The sequence below is a fragment of the Dysidea avara genome, chromosome 7, assembly GCF_963678975.1.
Source record: "Dysidea avara chromosome 7, odDysAvar1.4, whole genome shotgun sequence".
NCBI lineage: Eukaryota > Metazoa > Porifera > Demospongiae > Dictyoceratida > Dysideidae > Dysidea > Dysidea avara.
In genome coordinates this window covers 33,285,303-33,307,107 of record NC_089278.1, presented here as the reverse complement: position 1 = coordinate 33,307,107, position 21,805 = coordinate 33,285,303, and the positions used below count along the sequence as shown (strand labels likewise).

Here is a 21,805-nt window from a genome sequence, read left to right as displayed (position 1 = left end):
TGACTGATGCCTTCAGACAAGCGTAACTCGATAATGGCTAAGGCTATGGGCTTGATTTTTCACTGTTAGACATCGCTTTGGCCCAACAAATGCCTTTTGGCATACTGCAGTAAGTATAATGCATTCTTCATGGACTTACCAGTCTCCTCCTTTGTGTCCCATTCATCTTTGCTGACAGCGAAAAGTGTCGATTTGGCGATAGCACGTGATAGCTTCTATTCATAATGGAAATTGTCTGTATTTTTCATAGTGGCTATTTTGATACCAGAGGTGCTTTTCAAACAGTTCTTGATTGTTACTGCTGTGTAACAGGTTGAACATAGCCGACAACAAAGCGCAATGGATACTTCACTTTTCAGACAATAATTGATATAACTGGTTTCTTTCAGTATGCTTGGATTGTATAGGTACCTTTCGAACAGTTCTTGATTCGAAACACTGTGTAACATAGTTGACAACAAAGTGTAATGGATACCTCACTTTTCAGATGATAATTGGGGTGTGTGGTGCCATTTCAGATGCGGTATGCATGTGTTCACCAGTCATAATTATTATTTACAAAAAAAGTTAACAAACAAGTACACAGAAAAAATTGGAAATTTCAACTAGAGTAGGGACCATAACACATCAATAAAAAGTACTGAAACAAGCTGGAGTAGTGCATGATATTAATTCACTGTGAAACTCTATATATCCTGTCACGTTAGGTTTCGTCGTACTATACAGTTCACGGATAACACCTGGACAAGACACTCAATAATCAATTAATAACTAGAGCATGGCATACACGTGATACAACAATAACACAATACACGCAAGGCAAACAAAAGATTACATCATAAAGTGCTTTACCAAATACAAAATACACCACACCTCCTCCTCCCTAATTTACAAGTGTGTCCAAACAACATAGTGGCCTAGTATACAATGATTGTGAGTGAGTCTAACAAGTTTGTCCAGATCTAAAGTTCGGTCACGACATAGTCTCAATGAGATGATCTGGTGGTTTGACTATGCGTGACGATCGTTGACAAGTGGTTGGTGGTACAGACACTTGAACACTCACTGTTCCATCAGTAACATTTTCATTGGAATGTCCAGTATCTTGAGCAGTATTAGATTCATCAGATTCAGACACATTAAGGAGATTCACTGCTTCCTTGGATATTGTCTGATGGAGATTGTTCATTGTCTGTTGATATTGGCTGGTCATGGTTTGGTAGCGGTGGTGGAGAAGTTGCATTTTCGAGGCAGCAGTCACTGGTAAATTAATTGCCTCGTTTTTTGTTTCATTCTTCTCTGGTTTGTTTTGTAGTGGGCTTGTTTGCCTTCTGGTAAGATGGTCAACATGACGCTTCCAAATTCTACCATCTTGTAAAACTGTCAAGTATGATTTAGGACCTGACCGTTCCACCACCATCCCTGCCCACCAGGTCTTCTCCTGTTGCAGATCTTTGATATATACCGGATCTCCTGGATAAAACTCTCGGTACTTGGACTGAATGTCATGACAATTCTTCTGATTACTTTGAGCCTGTAAAACATTTGTTTGGATATCCGGCTTGATCAATGACAATCGTGTACGTAGTTCTCTCCCAAGAAGCAATTTGGCAGGAGTATAACCTGTTGTTGGATGCATTGTTGTGTGGTATGTTAGCAGAAAATTTGAAATACATTGCTGCAATGTCATATTACTCTTTCTGGAGGCATAGCAAGAACGTTTGAAAGATTGTACCATTCTCTCAGCTAGTCCATTACTGACTGCATGGTAAGGTGATACTTTTACATGTTTCACTCCATTGGCTTTAAGGAAATGTTCAAATTCTGCACTTCGAAACTGTGGACCATTGTCACTAACTAACTGAACTGGTATACCGTATTTGGTGAAAAGATCTCTCAGAGCCACTATGGTTGCCTCTGATGTGGTACTCTGCATTGCAAATACTTCAGGCCAACGAGAATATGTGTCTACTACTATGAGAAAATTCTGCTTCCCTTGTTCTGCATAGTCTACATGGACCCTGGTCCATGGAGTAGTAGGCCACATCCACAGTGTCAGTGGAGCAACTGCTGGGGGATTCCTTACTTGCTGGCAGTTTGAACAATTGCGAACAGTGAGTTCGATATCTTCATCAATCTTTGGCCACCAAATGTAGCTTTTTGCTACTTCTTTCATACATACAATGCCCGGGTGACCTCTATGTAGCTCTTCTAACAAATCTTTCTGATAACACTGTGGAACTACCACTTGCAAGCCCCATAGAATACATCCTTGTTCCAAAGTTAATCCAAACTTGCGATTAAAGTAAGGTTTCAAACATACATCATCGTCTACTGATTTTGGCCACCCTCTTGTGAGGAATTCTTGCACCTTTGTTAAAACTGGATCTGCACTGGTAGCATGTCTGATCTCTTTATTAGTAACAGGCAAACTCTCCAACAGCTTTTGCTCAATACGGAATGTGTCTTCCTCACTCATATCTGCATTTGTCAAAGGTAACCAGGATAAAGCATCAGCTACTGCATTTTGTCTTGATGTTACAAATTGTATATCGTAATCAAATGCTGCCAGAATAAGTGCCCATCTTTGTAAACGGTGTGCTGCTAGCACTGGAATAGCATGTTTGGGCCCAAATATTCTTTGTAAAGGCTTATGGTCAGTCCATATAGTAAAATGGCATCCATATAAATATGAACGGAAACGCTTCAGTCCAGATATGATTGCTAAGGCTTCCTTATCAATCTGATTATAACCTTTCTCATGTTTATTTAAACTTCGGGAAGCATAAGCTATGGGTCGGCGCTTTCCATCTGGACAAGTATGCATGATTACTGCCCCCAACCCATATTGGGAAGCATCAACCACCAAGTCTAGCTTCTTAGCTGGATCATAATGAATAAGAACTGTGTCAGAAGTAACTGCTTCTTTAAGGTTGAGAAAACTTATTTCACAAGCCTTTGACCATTTCCATGGTTTGTTACCAAGTAATTCATTCAAGGGGTGTGTTATTTCTGAAAAGTTTAGAATAAAACTGCTTAATGCTGCTACTAAGCCCAAAAAAGAGCGCAATTCGGCAACATTGTGGGGTTGTGGAGATTTGTGGAGGGCTTTAATACGTTCTTCTGTAAGCCTCACATCTTGTTTAGATATGTGCAAGCCGTAGTATGTCACTGATGGCTGTAGAAAAGCACACTTGTCTTCTTTCAAACGTAACCCATGCCTCTGGAATCTGAGAAAAACTTCTTATAAATTATGCAAATGTTCATCATTAGTTTTTCCCGTTACCAACACATCATCAAGCATCACGCAAATAGAATCCATTCCACTAAATACTTGCTCCATAAAACGTTGCTTAATTGCGGGACTTGAGGAGATACCAAAAGGCAAGCGTGTATATCTAAATAATCCCTTATGGGTGTTAATTGTGCATAGCTCTTGTGACTTCTCATCTAATAGCATTTGCTGGTATGCACATTTGAGGTCTATTTTTGAAAACCTTTCACCACCAGCCAATTTACTATGTATCTCCTCTGCTGTGGGTATAGGTTAGTGTTGATTGATTTGTTTACTGTTGTTCTATAGTCGCTACAAAGGCGAACTATTCCATCAGATTTTGGGACACATACTAAAAGGGTCACCCATTCACTAAAATCTACTGGGACAATAATACCCTCGGACAGCATTCTAGCCAATTCACTTTCTACTGCTGGGCGTAAAGCAAAAGGTACCTTGCACAAAACAGGCTTGACATTCTCTTTGATATGCAAGGCTGCCTTTATGCCTTTAACTGTACCCAATTCTTGTTTAAAAATATCTGCATACTTTGTTTTTAATTCATCAACAACATCAGCCTGAACTGAATACTGACCCTGAGAAAATATTGCTGGCCAGTCTAATTGAATAGCTTGTAACCAAGACCTCCCAAATAGTAGTGGGGCATGTGTGCCAGCTTTCACTACCACCATTAGTAGTTTACATTCTTGTTCATTATACCTAACTTTCACCATTATTTCCCCCATAACCTTCAATGGTGTACCAGTATAAGCATTTAATTTTCGTTTGGCTACTGTTAAGGGTAGATGCTTACAATATTTATGGTAATCTGCATGACTCACAACAGACACTGCTGCTCCCATATCCAGCTCCATCTCTATCTCTCTGTCTTCAAGTACAACTGGTATTTTGATAGTAGGGGTACTCTTTGTGTCAATGAGGAAGTGTCTGCAGTAGCAAATATGGCTCTTTCAAAATCATTCTCATCTTGCCTTTCCCGATCTCCCACGTAGTGATTTCCCTGATCCTCCACACAGTGAAATTTTTTACAGGTTTGACCCTGTGAAAACTTTGGAGGGGTTCAGCACTGGGATTTCAAGTGTCCCTTCTTTCCACAACTAAAGCACTGAGAAGCTTTATGCCAACAATCATCTTGTGAATGAATGCTCAGTCCACAACGTTCACATTTCTGCTTAGTTGGCTTCTTGTCCCCTCGTTCTGCTTTACCACTCACGTGGCCTTTTTGTTTTGTGTAATGCAATGGTGCTCCCGATTGGCCAGATATGTCCTTTACATCATTAGCAGCTGCCTCTTCAGCCAAAGCTATGTCCACTGCCTGCTGGAAATTATACGTGTTTGAAAGGAGTTTCTTCTGAATTGCTTCTGAACATAGCCCGCAGATAAAACGATCATGCAAACTTTGCTGTAAATGGTCCCCAGTAAACTCGCAATAGGTCACTAATTTCTTTAGATGTGTAACATATTCAAGAATTGACTGACCCGGTAACTGCTGGGCTGTGTTGAAGCGGAAACGTTCTGCCACTGTTATCCGTTTCGGTTTGAAATGCTTCTTCAAATCCGTCATCAACTGCTGGTAAGTTCTTTCAGTTGGGTTGCTAGGGAAAGAAACGTCTTTGAGTACCCAGTAGGCTTCGTTTGCCTAAGGAGCTTAGCAAGATTGCTCTCCGTTTTTTGGCGGTTTCCTCTGTACTGGCTATGTCCAGGGAAACAAAGTGCATCTCAAGGCATTTCAGATAACTCTCAATGTCACCAGTGCGGGAATCGAATTTCTCAAACTGAGTTCCCTTCGCCATCGCCAAGGTAAGTTCCTCATCACCACTGTCACGTTAGGTTTCATTGTACTATACAGTTCACAGATAACACCTGGACAAGACACTCAATAATCAATTAATAACGAGAGCATGGCATACACGTGATACAACAATAACACAATACACGCGAGGAAAACAAAAGATTACATCATAAAGTGTGTGACCAAATACAAAATACACCACATATCCCTACTGTGCTCAAGATACCATAATGGAAATGCATAGTAGGAATATAACACTTCTTATTGTTTTACTGTGATTTAATATTGTGGACTACTCCAACTTGTTTCAGTACTTTTTATCGATGTGTTATGATCCCTACTCTAGTTGAAATTTCCAATTTTTTCTGTGTACTTGTATAATAGGACGAGTTACATATGTGACCGGGCCTGCGAAAATAGGGCATGTGGGCACATAAAAATTGCCTATATTTTCAAACGTAGATGTGTCATAACTTTGTATTCCATGCCTCTGTAGCCAAGAACTTTTCAGCACTTATTCAACATTTAGATGGCATTACAGTACAAGTTACAGAATGAAAATATTCTATTCCAGCACTGAGATATGACATGTTATGTGACAGGATGTAGTTTGTGCCCACATGCCCTATTTTTGCAGGCCCGGTCAATATGATGTATATTACAAATAAATGTGTGCAGTGATGAAGCAGCTAAGGTACTTGGTATCGGTACTTGTACTTGCAGACACTTCCAAGGTAAGTACTTGGTACTTGAAGCATTGGTAAAAGTGGAATTGGTACAGCCCTACTCATTAGCAGCTACCATTACAGGTAGTATTGGTACTTTCTTTCTTATCATTATTTTGAGAATACAAGGTGATAACTTGTCCATCACCTGTAGTTTAACAAGGTCAGCACTACAACCTCTTAAAAAATCGTGGCCTGGATTGTCTAAAGGTCAATAACTACCACTGTTTGTACAAACACCTTACCATCAGCCTCCCACTGTATGAGAACTAAACCATAAACCGTAGGGGTAGCAGGATATTTTTAGATAGGGAGGCTCTAGACTCTTGGTTTGGTAGGGCCATGCAATGTTGAAGAGCATAAAAAGGTCGATACCTGCTAAGGATAGCTGCCCTCCACCAAATACATTGCATGTATGTCCTTATTTATAACTTCATAGCTTGCTACACTGCTTCTCTGAATACTGTGACTGCTTTATTAGAGCAATTTACTTCTATATTAGAGTATCTTGATCTTTTTGCAATTTACAACCAGAAAATCACAAGGGGGCTCCAACCCCCCTTTCCCTCCATGTTGCTACGCCTATACATAAACAGTCAGCATTGTACCTTCAGTTCTCACCAAACTCAATTCTTTCCAAGAGGTAAGGGTGCTTACACTGTTCCCAAATATCTTTCCTCAGAATTGTTAGTGCAGATCCAGTATCTGACAAAAAGGTCACTTGGTACCTGATTGATAAGAACCACATGATATTAGGGTTATAAGATGTACAATGATCTTAAGATGTACAATGATCTTAAAATGGATTATAAGATGTGCAATGATCTGCCCTTACTACTTCCCTTGGGAGCAGGGAGGGGTAGGAGGTACCAGCTTCCCTGATACCAAGGCTTCTTATTGGATGGCTGTGCTCAGCCCCTAGTAAAATGGCCCTCTTGTCCACACCTGTAACACACTACCACCTCCTTGATTACATACAATTTCACCTGTCTGAGACTAGTTTTGCCACTAACTCTTTCCCCCTGCTTGAAGTTAGCAGTTTTTAGATTCTCCATTTGATCCAGCAGTTGCATCATTATGTCCATCAGACCCATCCGACTTGCATGGTCTACAGACACCTGTGCTTAAGCCACTGTACCAAGTGAACTGTGTGTCACTAAGTAGGACTCCAGCTATAATGTGGCTGCAACTGCTGCTTAATTGTCTTGGGCTTCCTCTGTTTGACCTCAAATGCAACTAGCTCGTTTTACAGCTGAGATAAATAATGCTGTAATGCCAACTACTTCCTAGCATCATCATCTAATGTGGTGTATGCATTATCCACAAGATCCTCAGATCCTCACAATAGTCTGCCCAAGTCTCTGTCTGCAAACATGAAACTTTGCAAGGTGCAAATAATGCATACTTGTTGATTTGAAACACTCCTACATCACGGCCACCACTTGAAGGATGCCCTTGTTGTCACTGAAAAGCTACTCAAGAATGTCATCTGCAGCACAAACCTTATTGAACAGTTCAGCAGAGACAAAATGTTGTACAATCACTTATTTTATACTATACACACGCATGTCATTATTATTACACCATAAAGATTGTTCTAGAAATGTCTGTCATACCATATTTAGATTTTTGCTATAAAACGCATTTCATTATAAAAATTGCCCTAATTTTTTAAGCAGCTCATAACAACTCAATTTTTGCTTATATTCTAGGTTTAAATTGCTAATAGCTAAACAAAATGAAGGTATTAACTAAAACACATCAATCATCATAATGTAGAGAACAATTTTTGCAACTGTATATTATGCTGCAAAAGATTGATATACACAGTCACACAGTAGCCACTCTTGACTCTAGCCATCCTGCTATGTCCCAGGTAGCTAGACATTTTTGCTAAAACCACTGGTAGACATTTACTATCACCTGCTGTAATGAAACCATCAATAAAAAGCTTGTCAGCTTGTGCTAACAAACAAAATCATGGATATTTTTCTCCTTTCTCTACCTTTTCAAACACACTTTCTGTAACAACTTTAAACAAGCTGTAGGACCAGGTGTCCTACAGACCTTCAGCACTTGTACTGTAAAGGCTTAATAAATAAATAAACTAATATCCATTTGGTTCCACATGGGCTACATTAAGATAATAAGTCACTCTCTAGAGTTCCTTGGATATACATACATGAAATTGACAAGAAGAAAACATCCTGACTACCTGGCAGACTCCTGTAAGCGTTTGAGCATTAATCGGATGGCTGCAGGTTTGAGGCTGCCTAGGCCCAGTCATGGATTTTTCTCCTTTCTCTACCTTTTCAAACACACTTTCTGTAACAACTTTAAGCAGGCTGTAGGACCAGGTGTCCTACAGACCTTCAGCACTTGTGCTGTAAAGCCTTAATAAATAGAATAGAATAAATAAAACGTTCTGTATATAATATTGTTAAGTGTTAATCATGTAAAATACTGTAATTCACTTTATTTTCATGCAAAATTTTTCATGATAAAAATTTTTGTGTAAAAATATTTTTATATGATATTTGTGAATGACTGCTCTATTAGAGTAGTTTCATCTTATGTAAACTTTTTTGTGCAAGAAATTATCGCATAAGTTTTGCATACAAAAATTATTTTACAATGAAAAGAAAGCAAATTACAGTAAGCCAACAAACAAAACATTCTGTATATATAAGCACAAAATAATATTGTTAAGTGTTAATCATGCAAAATATTTTATGTGCAAGTTTATGAATTTTTGCATGAAATGTGGTAGTTGACGTGTGACACTATTGTAACACATTTTGAGTTAATTTGATCCATTTAGGAAGTGATTTCAACACTTCAATACTACTGGCTCAATTTGGTCCCAATGCCACTACCAGTATTGTAAATGTGATCATTACAAATGATGCAGTAGCTGAACCAAGGGAAGCATTCAGGATGTCATTATCCCTTCCAGTTAATTCTATAGAGCTCGGTATTAATATTGGAGAACCAAGTACTACCATTGCTGTAATATTGGATGATGATCGTGAGTTATCACACCACTAACATATGGTTACCACATACATGTTTTTATTCTGTTATATGCAGACCTTCATGTGTTCTTCAGACACTTAACATACAGAGTTTTTGAAAATGATTCTGTGATGAGTGTAGTTATAGAAGCAAGCAAACCAGCTGGAATTTCATTTAATGTTTCAGTGTTACCACACCTTCTGAGCAGTGAAGGTATATACATTGACATATTGGCATGGTGTATAAGAAACATAGTATAATATGTATAAGTTGAGCTGGATCCTGGAAACAGCTAAAACTTTAAAAGTGGATTTTTTCTCAAGAGAGTTAACATTTCAGCTAACCAGATGATTAATGGTAACAGCAATGGTGTCAACAACAGACGCGTATGGTTTGGCTTCATTATAAGTTCAGGAATAACTGTAATGGACATTGCACTTTTATAGCTTCCCCATAGGAAATGTATGGTGAAAACTTCTGATTGGCCATAAATATTATGTCAGACATTTTACCAAAAGATTTAGAAATGTTTTAAGTGAGTCGAGCAGTACTACAAATGTGTTAAATTTCAAGGTTGTGTGTAATTGCTTTCATGAGTTATAAAAAGTTAATGTTTTTGAGGATCCAGCTCAATACGTACACACTATGATTGTGTACTAGAAGTCACAATGATTATATTTAGTTACCTGTACATAAATGTATACATAAAACATACATATATGTGACCAGATTTTACAAAACCGATCCAAATCGCACATCAGGCAAAATCAAACTAACACCACCAGTGGATAGCTACACTATTGTACTAGTAGTTTTGACACTCAGCACCACTCAAATTGCTCGAAGCTGGTTTCAACAGACGTATTTTCTGGGGGGGGGGGGAGGGGTGTAGAGCTCGAATGGCGGTTTTAGGCCTTGTGAAGGACCTGGCTTGGCAAGAATCAGTGGTTTACTGGTGGACAGCCTGACAATGTTGGCCAGACGTTTTTTCTGTAGATTTTGCTATATATCAACCACTAAGGAGCCAGCACAGCCCTGTAATCTTGTCTCTGGACTCCAATCATGGTCTGTCTCCATTTTGAGGTCTAACCCTTGCCCACCCCGCCACCCCCACCCCTTTGTGAGCACTCATGATACTACTTCGCTCATCGAACAGCTCAGATTTTCTATCTTATTTGGCAGGAAACTCTACAAGCAGCTACAAGTACTGGAAGTGGTCTGAAAGGTAACAGATTGATGCATCTTTAGTGTAAATTTCATACGCGTGCTTGCTATCCCTGGAGAGTTATGCTGGCTTGAATTCTTTAAAACCGTTTATCTCGAAACTTCTAATGTGCGGTTTGGATCGTTTTTCCAAAATCCAGTCACATATAGTGTATTTAAAAGATTGTTAATTATCAAACATGGCAGTTGTGCTGTTTAAGTAAGGATGGGAGTATTGTTTAAGTAAGGATCACCCCTAAAATGGTACAAGTCACCAATATACTGCCTTTAAAAATCACCCTATATAGCGCCATCTTACTCAGTGATAATCACCTTCAAGACACACAGTAGTGTGTCGTGCGGCCCAAGAAACTGGCGCTCCACACCGTGAGTATATTAACAGGAAGAAAGAAAACATGATTTCACACCTGTGTACCTCTATGATCCCTTATCCAATTGGAAACTAAATTTGCTACAGAGGTACCAGCCAGATAGGGGTCCACAGAGTTGGGGTAACGCGTTACAATTGTAACGCCGTTACATAATATATTACTTTTTAAGTAACTAAGTAATATAACGCGTTACATAGCTTGTAACTAGTAGTTTGTAACTAAAATTACTTCTTGAAATAGTAACATGTTAGTAACTAGTTACAATAGCTGAGACTGTAAAGTAACGTTGGTTGTTAAGTAATGCAGTTACAAAGTTACGTAAACTATAACGTTGTTACAACAACTGACTAGTAAACCTACTACCCGAGGCAGCTCGTAATGTCGCCCTTGTGTAATGTATAATACAATTGCTTACCCTACGTCAGCAATAATTCAGAGCGAAGTTACACACAGGATTTCAATAGCCTTTGTGCACCCAAAACCCAGCAGGTTCAGGTGCAGCTATATAGCAGGATGGCGACTTTCATGACTTCAATAATAAACAAAACCATTCTTGCTAATGCACACCTTACTATCTCGTGATCTACCACATGTTAGACCTCGTGTTTGAGCGTGGGTAACTTCGTGGAAACTATGGGAGATAACAGTGGTGCTTTGAATTCTACATGGGATTCTAGCGATGCTTCTAGCAGCAAAGCAGCAGGGACAGGGACAGCTTTTTACGGATGGAAATACAGACATTATTTTGTTTTCCTGAGTGAAGATGCAAAGAATTTTAAGGTCCGTTGTACTTTGTGTGCTGGAAATACAACGCTGTCGTCTGCTAAGAATACAACTTCAAATCTCAAGAAACATCTGACATCTATACACAAGAATACAACATTGATAGCAAAAAGAAGTTAAAAAACCTGAGCAGGGAAATGAAGATCGGAGGCTGATGGTGATAGCAATAATAATGGTGATCCAAAGAGGCAGTGCACTTTACCAGCAATGTTGAGTAGGTATTCCATTCCTCCCAATAAGCTACAAAGCTTGCTTGCAGGGTATGTAATAGAAGACATGCTACCTTTGTTGACCGTGGAATCCCCAGCTTTTAGAAGGCTTTTAGGCAGTATCTGTCCAACCCAATTACCTGACAGAAAATCTTTTACAGTTTATCTTGATACAGTTTACGATTCAATGGTCAGCAAAGTCAAAAAGACGTTGGAAACAGTTGATATTGTTTCGACTACTGTTGATGTATTGACGGCACACCACCGAAGCTATTTGGGGATGAGCGTCCATTGGATTGACCCTCACATCTTAAAGAGATGCAAGCGGCCATAGCATGTGCAAGAATGATGGGGAGGCATACTTATGATGTTTTGGCTTGCATTAGTATTATCACCCAAATGCAATAGATTGGTTGATGAACAGTTTGAAAAATTACTGCTTATGAGGTATAATAAAGAGTACTTAGATATCTAGATTTTACATACACAGTGGTAGACTATTGGATGGAGTTTTTTGAACTGATTGTAATTCGCCATTGTAATTTTCCATTGTCAGTCATCATTAACATATCAATTAATAATTTAAAACACAATATAGAAAGTAACTAGTAACTAAAGTACTTTATTACTTTACAAAAGTAACTGTAACTAAGTTACATGGAACAAATGTAACTAGTAACCTGTAACTAGTTACTTTTCTGAAGTAACTACCCCAATTCTGGCAGAGTCCATGTACCGAATTGGAAGAGAATCACTCGAGATATTTCGAGATACGAGTGGCTAAGTTTCGTTTTGTTTTTTTTTTTCATTTTTTCTCGTCTTCTACTTCTTTTCGCACACTTCGCAAAATCCGCCATAATACACGAATTCATGTTCCAATCAGGCTGAAGTTTGACACACTTAAAGGGCTCATTACAGCAGATCTCAGTACCAAGTTTGGTAGGAATCCAATGAACATTCACGGAGTTATGACCGATTATTTGCGTAAAATAAGGTCGAAGGTCTGTCACGTCCACATGGTAAACCCCTTGAAGGAATAGGATGAAAATTGCTATGTAGATGGAGTAACTATTGTAGGAGTGCCTTTTTGTGGTTTGAAAGGAACCGAGATGAAGGCCATTGAGATATGACACAAAACCCAACCTGTGTGACAATTACGTGATCAATTTTTATTAATAAAAACCTTTAGTTTTCACACCTACCAGGCAAACCGCTTAGAACAGTGAGCTGAAAATCTGTGTGTAGCTAGAATAATCATCATAGAAAGTTCTTGCAGTAGTAAAGAAGAATCAGATTACAAACCACTGAGTTGTGATTCAAAAGCTAACTATGTGTAGCAAATGGAGATCGAGATACTCTAATAGAACAGTCATCCTAATAGAGCATTCAGCAACGTTAATAATTTACTCCATTTTAGAATTATATTACATTCTGTAGGGATTTCAGCTACAACCAGTTAATCTTATTGACATTTCAGCTAAAAGCAAGTCACCCTGTAGAGAGTTCGGCTACAAATACATTGCTGTAGAAATTCAGAACATTACAAGTCACACTGAAGAGAGTTCAGCTATAAACACGAGTAGAGAGTTCAGTTATAAACATGTGTAGAAAGTTCACCTACAACAAGTCACTCTGTAGAGAATTCAGCTACAAACAAGTCACTGTTTAGAGAGCTCAGCTACAAAGAACTACCCAGTAGAGAGTTCATCTATGTAAGTTAGCTACCCTATAGAGATCAGCTACAAACCAGTTTCTTTATACAATGTTCAGCTACAAGTAAGTCGCTCTGTAGAGAGTTCAGCTACACACAAGTCACCATGTAGAGAGTTCACATCCAATCAAAAAGCCACCCTGTGAAGCATTCAACTATACAAACAAAAGTTAAAATTATCTCTATAGAGAGATCAGCTAGAAACAAGAGAGCTCAGCTACATACTTAACAGATCACCCTGCAGATAATTCAGCTACAAACAAATTGCCCTATAGAGAGATCAGCTAGAAGAAGTCACCTTGTAAAGAGTTCAGTTACAAAAAAGCCACCATGTAGAGAGTTAAGCTTGCAAACAAATCACCCTGTAGAGAGTTCAGCTAGAAGAAGTAACCTTGTAGAAAGTTCAGCTACAAAGAAACCACCATGTAGAGAGTTCAGCTGCAAACAAATCACCCTGTAGATAGTTCAGCTACAAACAGATCACCCTGTAGAGAGTTCAGCTAGAAACAATTCACCATGTACAGAGAATAGCTAGAAACAAGTCATCCTATAGAGAGATCAGCTAGAAGAAGTTACCTGTAAAGAGTTCAGCTGCAAACAAATCACCCTGTAGAGAGTTCAGCTGCAAACAAATCGCCCTGTAGAGAGTTCAACTACGAACAGATCACCCTGCAGAGAGTTCAGCTGCAAATAATTCACCTGTAGAGAGATCAGCTAGAAGAAATTACCTTGTAGAGAGTTCAGCTACGAAAAGATCACCCTGTTGAGAGTTCAGCTAGAAGACGTCACCTTGTAGAGAGTTCAGCTACAAAGGAGCTATCATGTAGAGAGTTCAGTTGCAAACAAATCACCTGTATAATGTTCAGCTATGAACAGATCACCCTGTAGAGAGATCAGCTACTGTAAAAACAAGTGGCCCTGTAGACAGATCAGCTAGAAGCAGTCACCTTATAGAGAGTTCAGCTACAAAGAAACCACCATGTAGAGAGTTTGGCTGCAAACAAATCACCCTGTGGAGTCTTCAGCTATGAACAGATCACGACAGATCAGCTAGAAGAAGTTACTTTGTAGAAAGTTCAGCTACAAAAAACCATCATGTAGAGAGTTCAGCTGCAAACAAATCACCTTGTAGAGAGTTCAGCTACATACAGATCACCCTGTAGAGAGTTCAGCTAGAAACAAGTCATCCTGTAAAGAGATCGGCTAGAAGGATCACTTTGAAGGGAGTTCAGCTACAAACAAATCACCCTGCAGATAGTTCAGCTACAAACAAGTCACCCTGTAGAGAGATCAGCTAGAAGAAGTTACCTTGTAGAGAGTGTATGTTCTATTAGAGTATTTAAAAAAAGCTTTGTATATAATTGTATGGGCTGTGGTTATCTGAACAATTAACTCATCTGAACACTTTTGTCATTGCCTGAAAACAAAGGGGTTTGGATAACAGAGGGTCCACAGTATCAGGTGGTGGTGGCTCAGTACAGTCAGAAAACTGATGATTAACTGCTATGATTGTATACGCATGAGCAACATGGGGTTCTGACTGTGTTGAGTATAATGTTCTAGGGATACCTCATGCAAAATTATAAGTTTTGCTTGCATTGTAATACAAAAATCTTATGATACATGATAACCCTAACTGATATGAAAATATACTTATAATTGTTAAAATTTCAAGGTTAATTTTGAGAATAACAGGTGAATAAATAAGAATAATTTTCAGTATAATATATTAGAAAGGTGGTCAAAATTTGTACTTTTACATATTATAGCATCTACTGCAAGTGATGAAGACATTGGCAGTACAAAGATGTTGCTAGCATCATTTGGACCTAATGATATTACCAGTGTTGTTAATGTATCTATAACTGATGATAACATTGTTGAGGATCAGGAAATGTTTCAACTTTTGCTTATAGTTCCTTCACCAGCAGAAAATGTTGGCATAACAGCAGGATCTCCACATGTTGCAAATGCTGTGATACTAGATAATGATGGTAAGAATGTGTTGAGTATAATTGTTTAATGGAATATGTGATTAATGTTTAGAATGTCTATATTTCTTTTATACATTAGTGGTCTTCTGTAGCAATTGTATAAACTGATATTTATTTTACATGATTTCTATTTCACACAGTGATGCATATCAGATTTGATCAACCTTTACACAAAATTACTGAAGGAGATGTAGCAAAGGTTGAAATAGTGTCAGATCATGTTGCTGAAGTAAACATTTCCATTATCATACAAATTACATCTCTAACTGCTTCAGGTAAGATATATACTTGATTCACAGACAGGTTTACATGTAGTTTTGCATTTGGTTAGTTGAGAACTATTACTACAATGGCACAATTGTCAGCACACTAATATCGGGTTATAAGAATATATCAATTAGTATTGCTACTGTGGATGATAATATTGTAGAATTGAATGAAGTGCTTGAGGTACGTATTGTAGACATCATAGCAGTTCCAGGTGTTTCTGTACTAATACTGGAGCCAAACACTACCTCAATAGAAATCACCAATAATGATGGTAATATGCACTTCCTATGCATATGTGCCAATTAATACATTGCATTTCAGAAACACTTGTCAGTTTATTATCTGATCAATATTCAACCTCCGAAGGAGATCTTCTTGTGTTAACTGTTGTATTGGACAAAATTTTAAGCTTTAGTGAAACTGTGTACATCAGAGCCATCACATCCAACACTTCAACATCAGGTTAAGAATCCATGTGAATACACTGTTATATTCACTATGAAATATTACAGCTACTGCTGATGATTACAGCTCAAGTATAGTAGCAGTCAATATCAGTCCAGGAGTCTGGAACACAACAGTATCACTAGCTATTACTGATGATGACCTACTAGAACCAACTGAATATTTCAATGTTTCACTAATGCTACCATCACTTTTGTTGAACAAAAGCATTTCTTTAGGAAATATTTCCACAGCAATTGTAACTGTCACAGATAATGACGGTTAGTTAGGAGTTGATGGTCATTGCAATGTTACAATAACCATGTCTTTCTTTAGTAACATTTGTTTCACTATCAACTAATGCTTACTTTGTCCATGAAAACGATTACCAAGTTACAATACTGATGACATCATCAAGCATCAGTTCAACTAGATTTGTAGTGGAATTAAACATTAGAGAAGGTTCTGCAACAGGTAAGACAACGGTGCTATAATAATTATTGTATGCTACATGTATATGTAAGAAGGCCTAAGCATAGAATAGTTTTAGAAATATATAGTAGTAAAGAAGGTTAAGACATCTATGAACAGACCTCCAGGTATGTTCAATGGCCAATTTTTGAAGACTTTGATAAACTTACTTTCATGGTCATTCACATGACTTGATTTTGTGGAAAATAGGAGCCAATATTCTTGCAACAAGATATACTGGAATGATGTTTTTGTACAGCGGCGACTCCTCAAGTTGGAGGGATGTGCGTCTAACTGTGTGTGCTTGTATAGTAACCTTCCCCCTACAAACCAGCTGCAGGAAACCTAATATTGGCCACCACTTTTTTCTATTTTAAGCATGCAACATTGTAGTTATTAGTACCTAATGTAGAGTTGTACTGTTGTACTTTTTGATCACTTTCAATGCCTTAAGGTTACGGGATACTGTAAACCCCACATGTACACTATCAATCATTTTTCATGATAAGGGATTTGATTTTTCTTAATGCATTGTTATCAAATATTTATGCATTCTTAACTTCTCATTAATTGACATGGAATTCAAATGTTGTTATGGAAACATGAGTTGTCCCAATGCTAATTAGTGAAAACTATGAACCAAAAATCAGACCAGTGAAGAACCATGAGAACTTACCAACGATTCTAAGATTTGAAGAACATCACTTGTGAGGGACTGACAAGAGGATTTGTGAATGATGTGTATAGTTGCTGAAATATGACTACTATATGGCATAAAGCAAGACACTGTGGTCACAAAATTAATTTTTAAATTGATATCACAAGCACTAGAAACATTATTTCTAACAAATGACTCCATCAGGACCTAGACAAGAAGCCAAACTAGTAGTCTGTTTATACAAAATGTTAACAACTAGTTTGACAGTCCTGATTTTTGGTTCATGCAGGAAAATATCACCATTAGTCAGCAAAACTATGTATGCACTTACAGGTACGCCTGTTCCTAAGTGTGTTGTTTCTATGTTATCTTGTACTGTTACATGTGTTTTCTTGTACCTGTCCAGTCAGCAGCTATGATTCTCCCAACAATTTAAGCCTGTTACCAGCTGATACTCAACACAACAACACCAAGCCCTCCTTAATTATGTAATAAATTTTGTGGACAGTCGCTCAGTATCCCGTAACCTTAACTATCCTAACCTAGTAATCAAGACACACGGTAGTGTGTTGTGCGGCCCAAGAAGCCGGCATGCAACACCAGTGAGTATATTGACAGGAAGAAAGAAAACGCAATTTTCGCACCTCCGTAGCTCTGTGCTTCCTTGATGAAACAAGACGATTTTTGCTGTGGACACTCCCTCCAACTGCAGCACTCCACAGTCCAAATTTTAGCGAAATCGCTTCAAGCGTTCCCGAGATATGCGACTTCAAAAATTGGCTTAGTTTCTTTGTTTTTTTCTTCTTATTTTTCTTCCTCTTTTCGCACACTTACAAAAACTGCTATAAAACGCGAACGCCTTATCCGATTGCCTTGAAATTTGGCACACAGAAGGGGGGTATAACGGCGCATCGCTGTACCAACTTTGGCTGGACTACGACAAACAGGCAAAGAGTTATGAGTGATTATTCACGAAAAATAACACCAATATGTTGTCACACCTACAGGGTAAACCGCATATGGGAAGAAGCTGAAAATCGGTGGGTGAATAGGTTAACTATTAAACCTCAAACCTTTTGTGGTTTGAAAGAAATCGAGCTAAAACCCAGGAAGATACAACGAAAAAACCAACAGTGTGTAACAATTACGGAATCGAGATTAGCTAATAAAAAACGAATGCTTGCCACGCCTTCCAGATAAACCGCTTGGGGTAATGCTTTGAAAATCGTTGTACAGATGAAGTAATCATCTTAGAAAGGCTCATCAATGGTGTAGAAGAATCAGACTTGAAGCCACGGAGTTATAACACGAAATCCAACTTGGTGCAGCGAGATCGAGATACTCTAATAAAGCAGTCATCCTAATAGAGCAGTCACCCTGAAGAGAATTCAAGAGATCAGCTAGAAACAAGTAAACTGTATAGAGATTAGCTACAAACAAGTCACCCTGTAGAGAGATCAGCTACAAACAATTCACCCTGTAGGGAGATCAGCTAGAAGAAGTTACCTTGTGAGGAGTTCATGCAACTATGGAAAGAGATAGTTCAGCTAGAAGAAATCACCTTGTAGAGTTCTGCTACAAAGAAACCACCACGTAGAGAGTTCAGCTACAAACAAATCGCCCTGTAGAGAGATCAATAGAAGAAGTTACCTTGCAGAGAGTTCAGCTACAAAGAAACCATCATGTAGACAGTTCAGCTGCAAACAAATCACCTGTAGAGAGTTCATAAACAAATCTCCCTGTAGAGAGATCAGCTAGAAGAAGTTTCCTTGTAGAGAGTTCAGCTTCAAACAAATCACCTTGTAGAAAGATCAGCTAGAAGAAGTCACCTTGTAGAAAGTTCAGTTACAAAGAAACCACCATGTAGAGAGTTCAGCTACAAACTAGTGACCTTGTAGAGACATCAGCTAGAAAAGCTACCTTGTAGAGAGTTCAGCTACAAAGAAACCATTCTGTAAAGAGCTCAGCTGCAAACAAATCACCTGTACAGAATGCAGCTACAAACAAATCACCCTGTAGAGAGATCAGCTAGATGAAATTACCTTGTAGATAGTTCAGCTACAAACAAATCACCCTGTAGAAAGATCAGCTAGAAGAAGTTACCTTGTAGATAGTTCAGCTACAAACAAATCTCCCTGTAGAGAGATCAGCTAGAAGAAATTACCTTGTAGAGAGTTCAGCTACAAAGAAACCACCATGTAGAGAGTTCAGCTGCAAAGAAATCACCCTGTAGAAAATTCAGCCACAAACAAATTGCCCTGTAGAAAGATCAGTTAGAAGAAGTTACCTTGTAGAGAGTTCAGCTACAAAGAAACCATTTTGTAAAGAGCTCAGCTGCAAACAAATCACCTGTACAGAATTCAGCTACGAACAAATCACCCTGTAGAGAGATCAGCTAGAAGAAGTTACCTTGTAGATAGTTCAGCTACAAACAAATCTCCCTGTAGAGAGATCAGCTAGAAGAAATTACCTTGTAGAGAGTTCAGCTACAAAGAAACCACCATGTAGAGAGTTCAGCTGCAAAGAAATCACCCTGTAGAAAATTCAGCCACAAACGAATTGCCCTGTAGAAAGATCAGTTAGAAGAAGTTACCTTGTAGAGAGTTCAGCTACAAAGAAACCATTTTGTAAAGAGCTCAGCTGCAAACAAATCACCTGTACAGAATTCAGCTACGAACAAATCACCCTGTAGAGAGATCAGCTAGAAGAAGTTACCTTGTAGATAGTTCAGCTACAAACAAATCTCCCTGTAGAGAGATCAGCTAGAAGAAATTACCTTGTAGAGAGTTCAGCTACAAAGAAACCACCATGTACGGAGTTCAGCTGCACAGAAATCACCCTGTAGAAAATTCAGCCACAAACAAATTGCCCTGTAGAAAGATCAGTTACCTTGTAGAGAGTTCAGCTACAAACAAACTATCATGTAGAAAGTTCGACTACGAACAAGTCACCCTGTAGAGAGATCAGCTAGAAGAAGTTGTCTTGTCTACAAACAATTCACCCTGTAGAGAGAGCATCTAGAAGATGTCACCTTGTAGAGTGTTCAGTTACAAAGAAATTAAACCACCATGGAGATTTCTGTAATAAATGTATGTATTATATATATAATTTGTACATTTACTGATAAAATATTTAAAGTACATCTATTTCATCTTTTCTTCTTCCTGTGGTAAAGAAAAAAAGATAGGTTAAAATAGTCCCAAAGCCAGCCATAGGGTATACAAATACAAAAAGAAATGAAATCTAATCCAAAACAGCCAAGCTGTAAAAAAGTGTGCGGCCCTCAAAAAGGCTATGGTGAAAAAAGATGTGAAATCCAAAGTGGCGGCCAAGAAATGGCTGTGATGGTATGTTAATGGTAAAAAATTTAATAATGACAATTCAGGTGAATTTTGTGCCAAGACCAAGCGGCACCAAAATTCACCTGAATTGTTGTTATTAAAATTTTTACCATTAACCTACCATCACAGCCATTTCTTGGCCGCCACCTTGGATTTCACATCTTTTTTCACCATAGCCTTTTTGATGGCTGCACACTTTTTTACAGCTTGGCTGTTTTGGATTAGATAGTATTTACATGCAACTTTTAATGTTGGTGGTAGAACTATTGGTCCTCCAATCCTGGAATAGTGGTTGGTTTTGGTAAATGTACAGGTTCCCGGAGTCCTACTGCAGTTTTTCCAGTATTATTCACAAGTTATTTCTATCTTTCTACGGGTATAGTACTGTTAACCTAAGCACCACACTGGTGTCATTGACGAACCAGCCCTACTGGCTTGAGGGTGACTTGTCCCTATTTTTACTAGTGCAAACAAGCAAAACAATAATTGTGGGAGGATTAGTACAGTAAGACCCTATTGGAATCCCACACTGTCACATTCCACAAGGAATGGATGAGGCTGCAGCTGTGTTGCCATGTATGGCTGTAGACCTACTACGGCCTCAAGATGACCATGTGTACAAGGCATTGCAACACTCTATCTCACAATATACAGGCTAGGTGTATATGCTTGGGACACTTTTAAGAGTTGCCAGTTGTGCATCCTCAACAAATTTGTCAGTGGAAATTGTGTCATAGGGCAGCAAATTTATGCCAAAAGTACACATGACACACTATCGTGTGTTTTGATATAAGCTAAGTGCCATTATACTGTCAGTCCTTACTTAGTGATGATGGGTTTGGTTATATGTCAAAATCCACTGACCTCAAAGAATCACTAAAAAGACTTATAATATGCTAATTCTCTCTCCTAATCATATGCATCCAGGAACTCTCAAACAACCTTCTCCATTTACTCCAATACAAATCATGGCTGTAATTTTCTATAAACTTGGAAATGGTTTTCCAAATATGTGACCAGATTTACAAAAAGGGGTTTCAATACATATCAACATTGATAATAGTAACTTCAATTAACTATTGATTTAAAATTTGGTCAGTAGTGAGCAACAACTTAGCAACATACGTAGCCTAATGGGTGGAGAAATTATATTTTACTTTTTAAACAAAGTTATAGTCATTAAAATTAGTGCAATTAGATGTGTGTAGAAGACTCCTTTTTGCAGACCTGATCACACATCATGCCACACATACGTTTGGTTGAGTACATACATGTACCAATACATCTTTGGTTTATCATCTTTGGTCCACTGAATATTGCTTGCAAATCAGTAATGCATCTTATTTCATGAATAATGTTTATATTAACTGTAGCCTCTGATTTTGCTGCCACAAATATAATTCCAATAAAATTTGAGGCTAATGTCACAGTGGTAGCAGTGAATATCACTATTGTGGATGATACACAACTAGAACACACTGAAGAATTTAGTATCGATCTAA

General features: G+C 38.3%; 2 protein-coding genes across 2 annotated transcripts; one reads left to right on the top strand and one right to left on the bottom strand.

Annotated features, from left to right (window-relative positions):
- Positions 1-2,558: 2,558 nt before the first annotated feature.
- LOC136261188 (uncharacterized) lies at positions 2,559-4,859 on the bottom strand. The gene is made up of 4 exons (XM_066055163.1): positions 4,363-4,859; positions 3,628-4,222; positions 2,698-3,223; positions 2,559-2,650 (listed from the first exon to the last, which is right to left on the bottom strand). Exons 1-4 carry the CDS (start codon positions 4,857-4,859, stop codon positions 2,559-2,561), a joined length of 1,710 nt encoding a protein of 569 aa, XP_065911235.1.
- A 10,073-nt stretch (positions 4,860-14,932) lies between these two features.
- On the top strand, positions 14,933-21,805 carry LOC136261187 (extracellular matrix protein 3-like). The gene is made up of 8 exons (XM_066055162.1): positions 14,933-15,119; positions 15,260-15,394; positions 15,451-15,660; positions 15,711-15,851; positions 15,902-16,114; positions 16,170-16,307; positions 21,677-21,756; positions 21,788-21,805. The coding sequence occupies exons 1-8, from the start codon at positions 14,933-14,935 to the stop codon at positions 21,803-21,805; spliced, it is 1,122 nt and encodes a 373-aa protein (XP_065911234.1).

Excerpts from the sequence above, each read along its gene's own strand:
- LOC136261187 (XM_066055162.1), top strand. The coding sequence starts at position 14,933 with ATGTTGCTAGCATCATTTGGACCTAATGATATTACCAGTGTTGTTAAT. Across the intron at positions 15,395-15,450 it reads TACATCTCTAACTGCTTCAG|TTGAGAACTATTACTACAAT; the intron begins GTAAGATATATA and ends GCATTTGGTTAG. Across the intron at positions 15,661-15,710 it reads AGAAATCACCAATAATGATG|AAACACTTGTCAGTTTATTA; the intron begins GTAATATGCACT and ends ATTGCATTTCAG.
- LOC136261188 (XM_066055163.1), bottom strand. The coding sequence starts at position 4,859 with ATGACGGATTTGAAGAAGCATTTCAAACCGAAACGGATAACAGTGGCA. Across the intron at positions 4,223-4,362 it reads AAGGGACACTTGAAATCCCA|ACACTTCCTCATTGACACAA; the intron begins GTGCTGAACCCC and ends TTGCTACTGCAG. Across the intron at positions 2,651-2,697 it reads ATCTGGACTGAAGCGTTTCC|CCTTTACAAAGAATATTTGG; the intron begins GTTCATATTTAT and ends ACTGACCATAAG.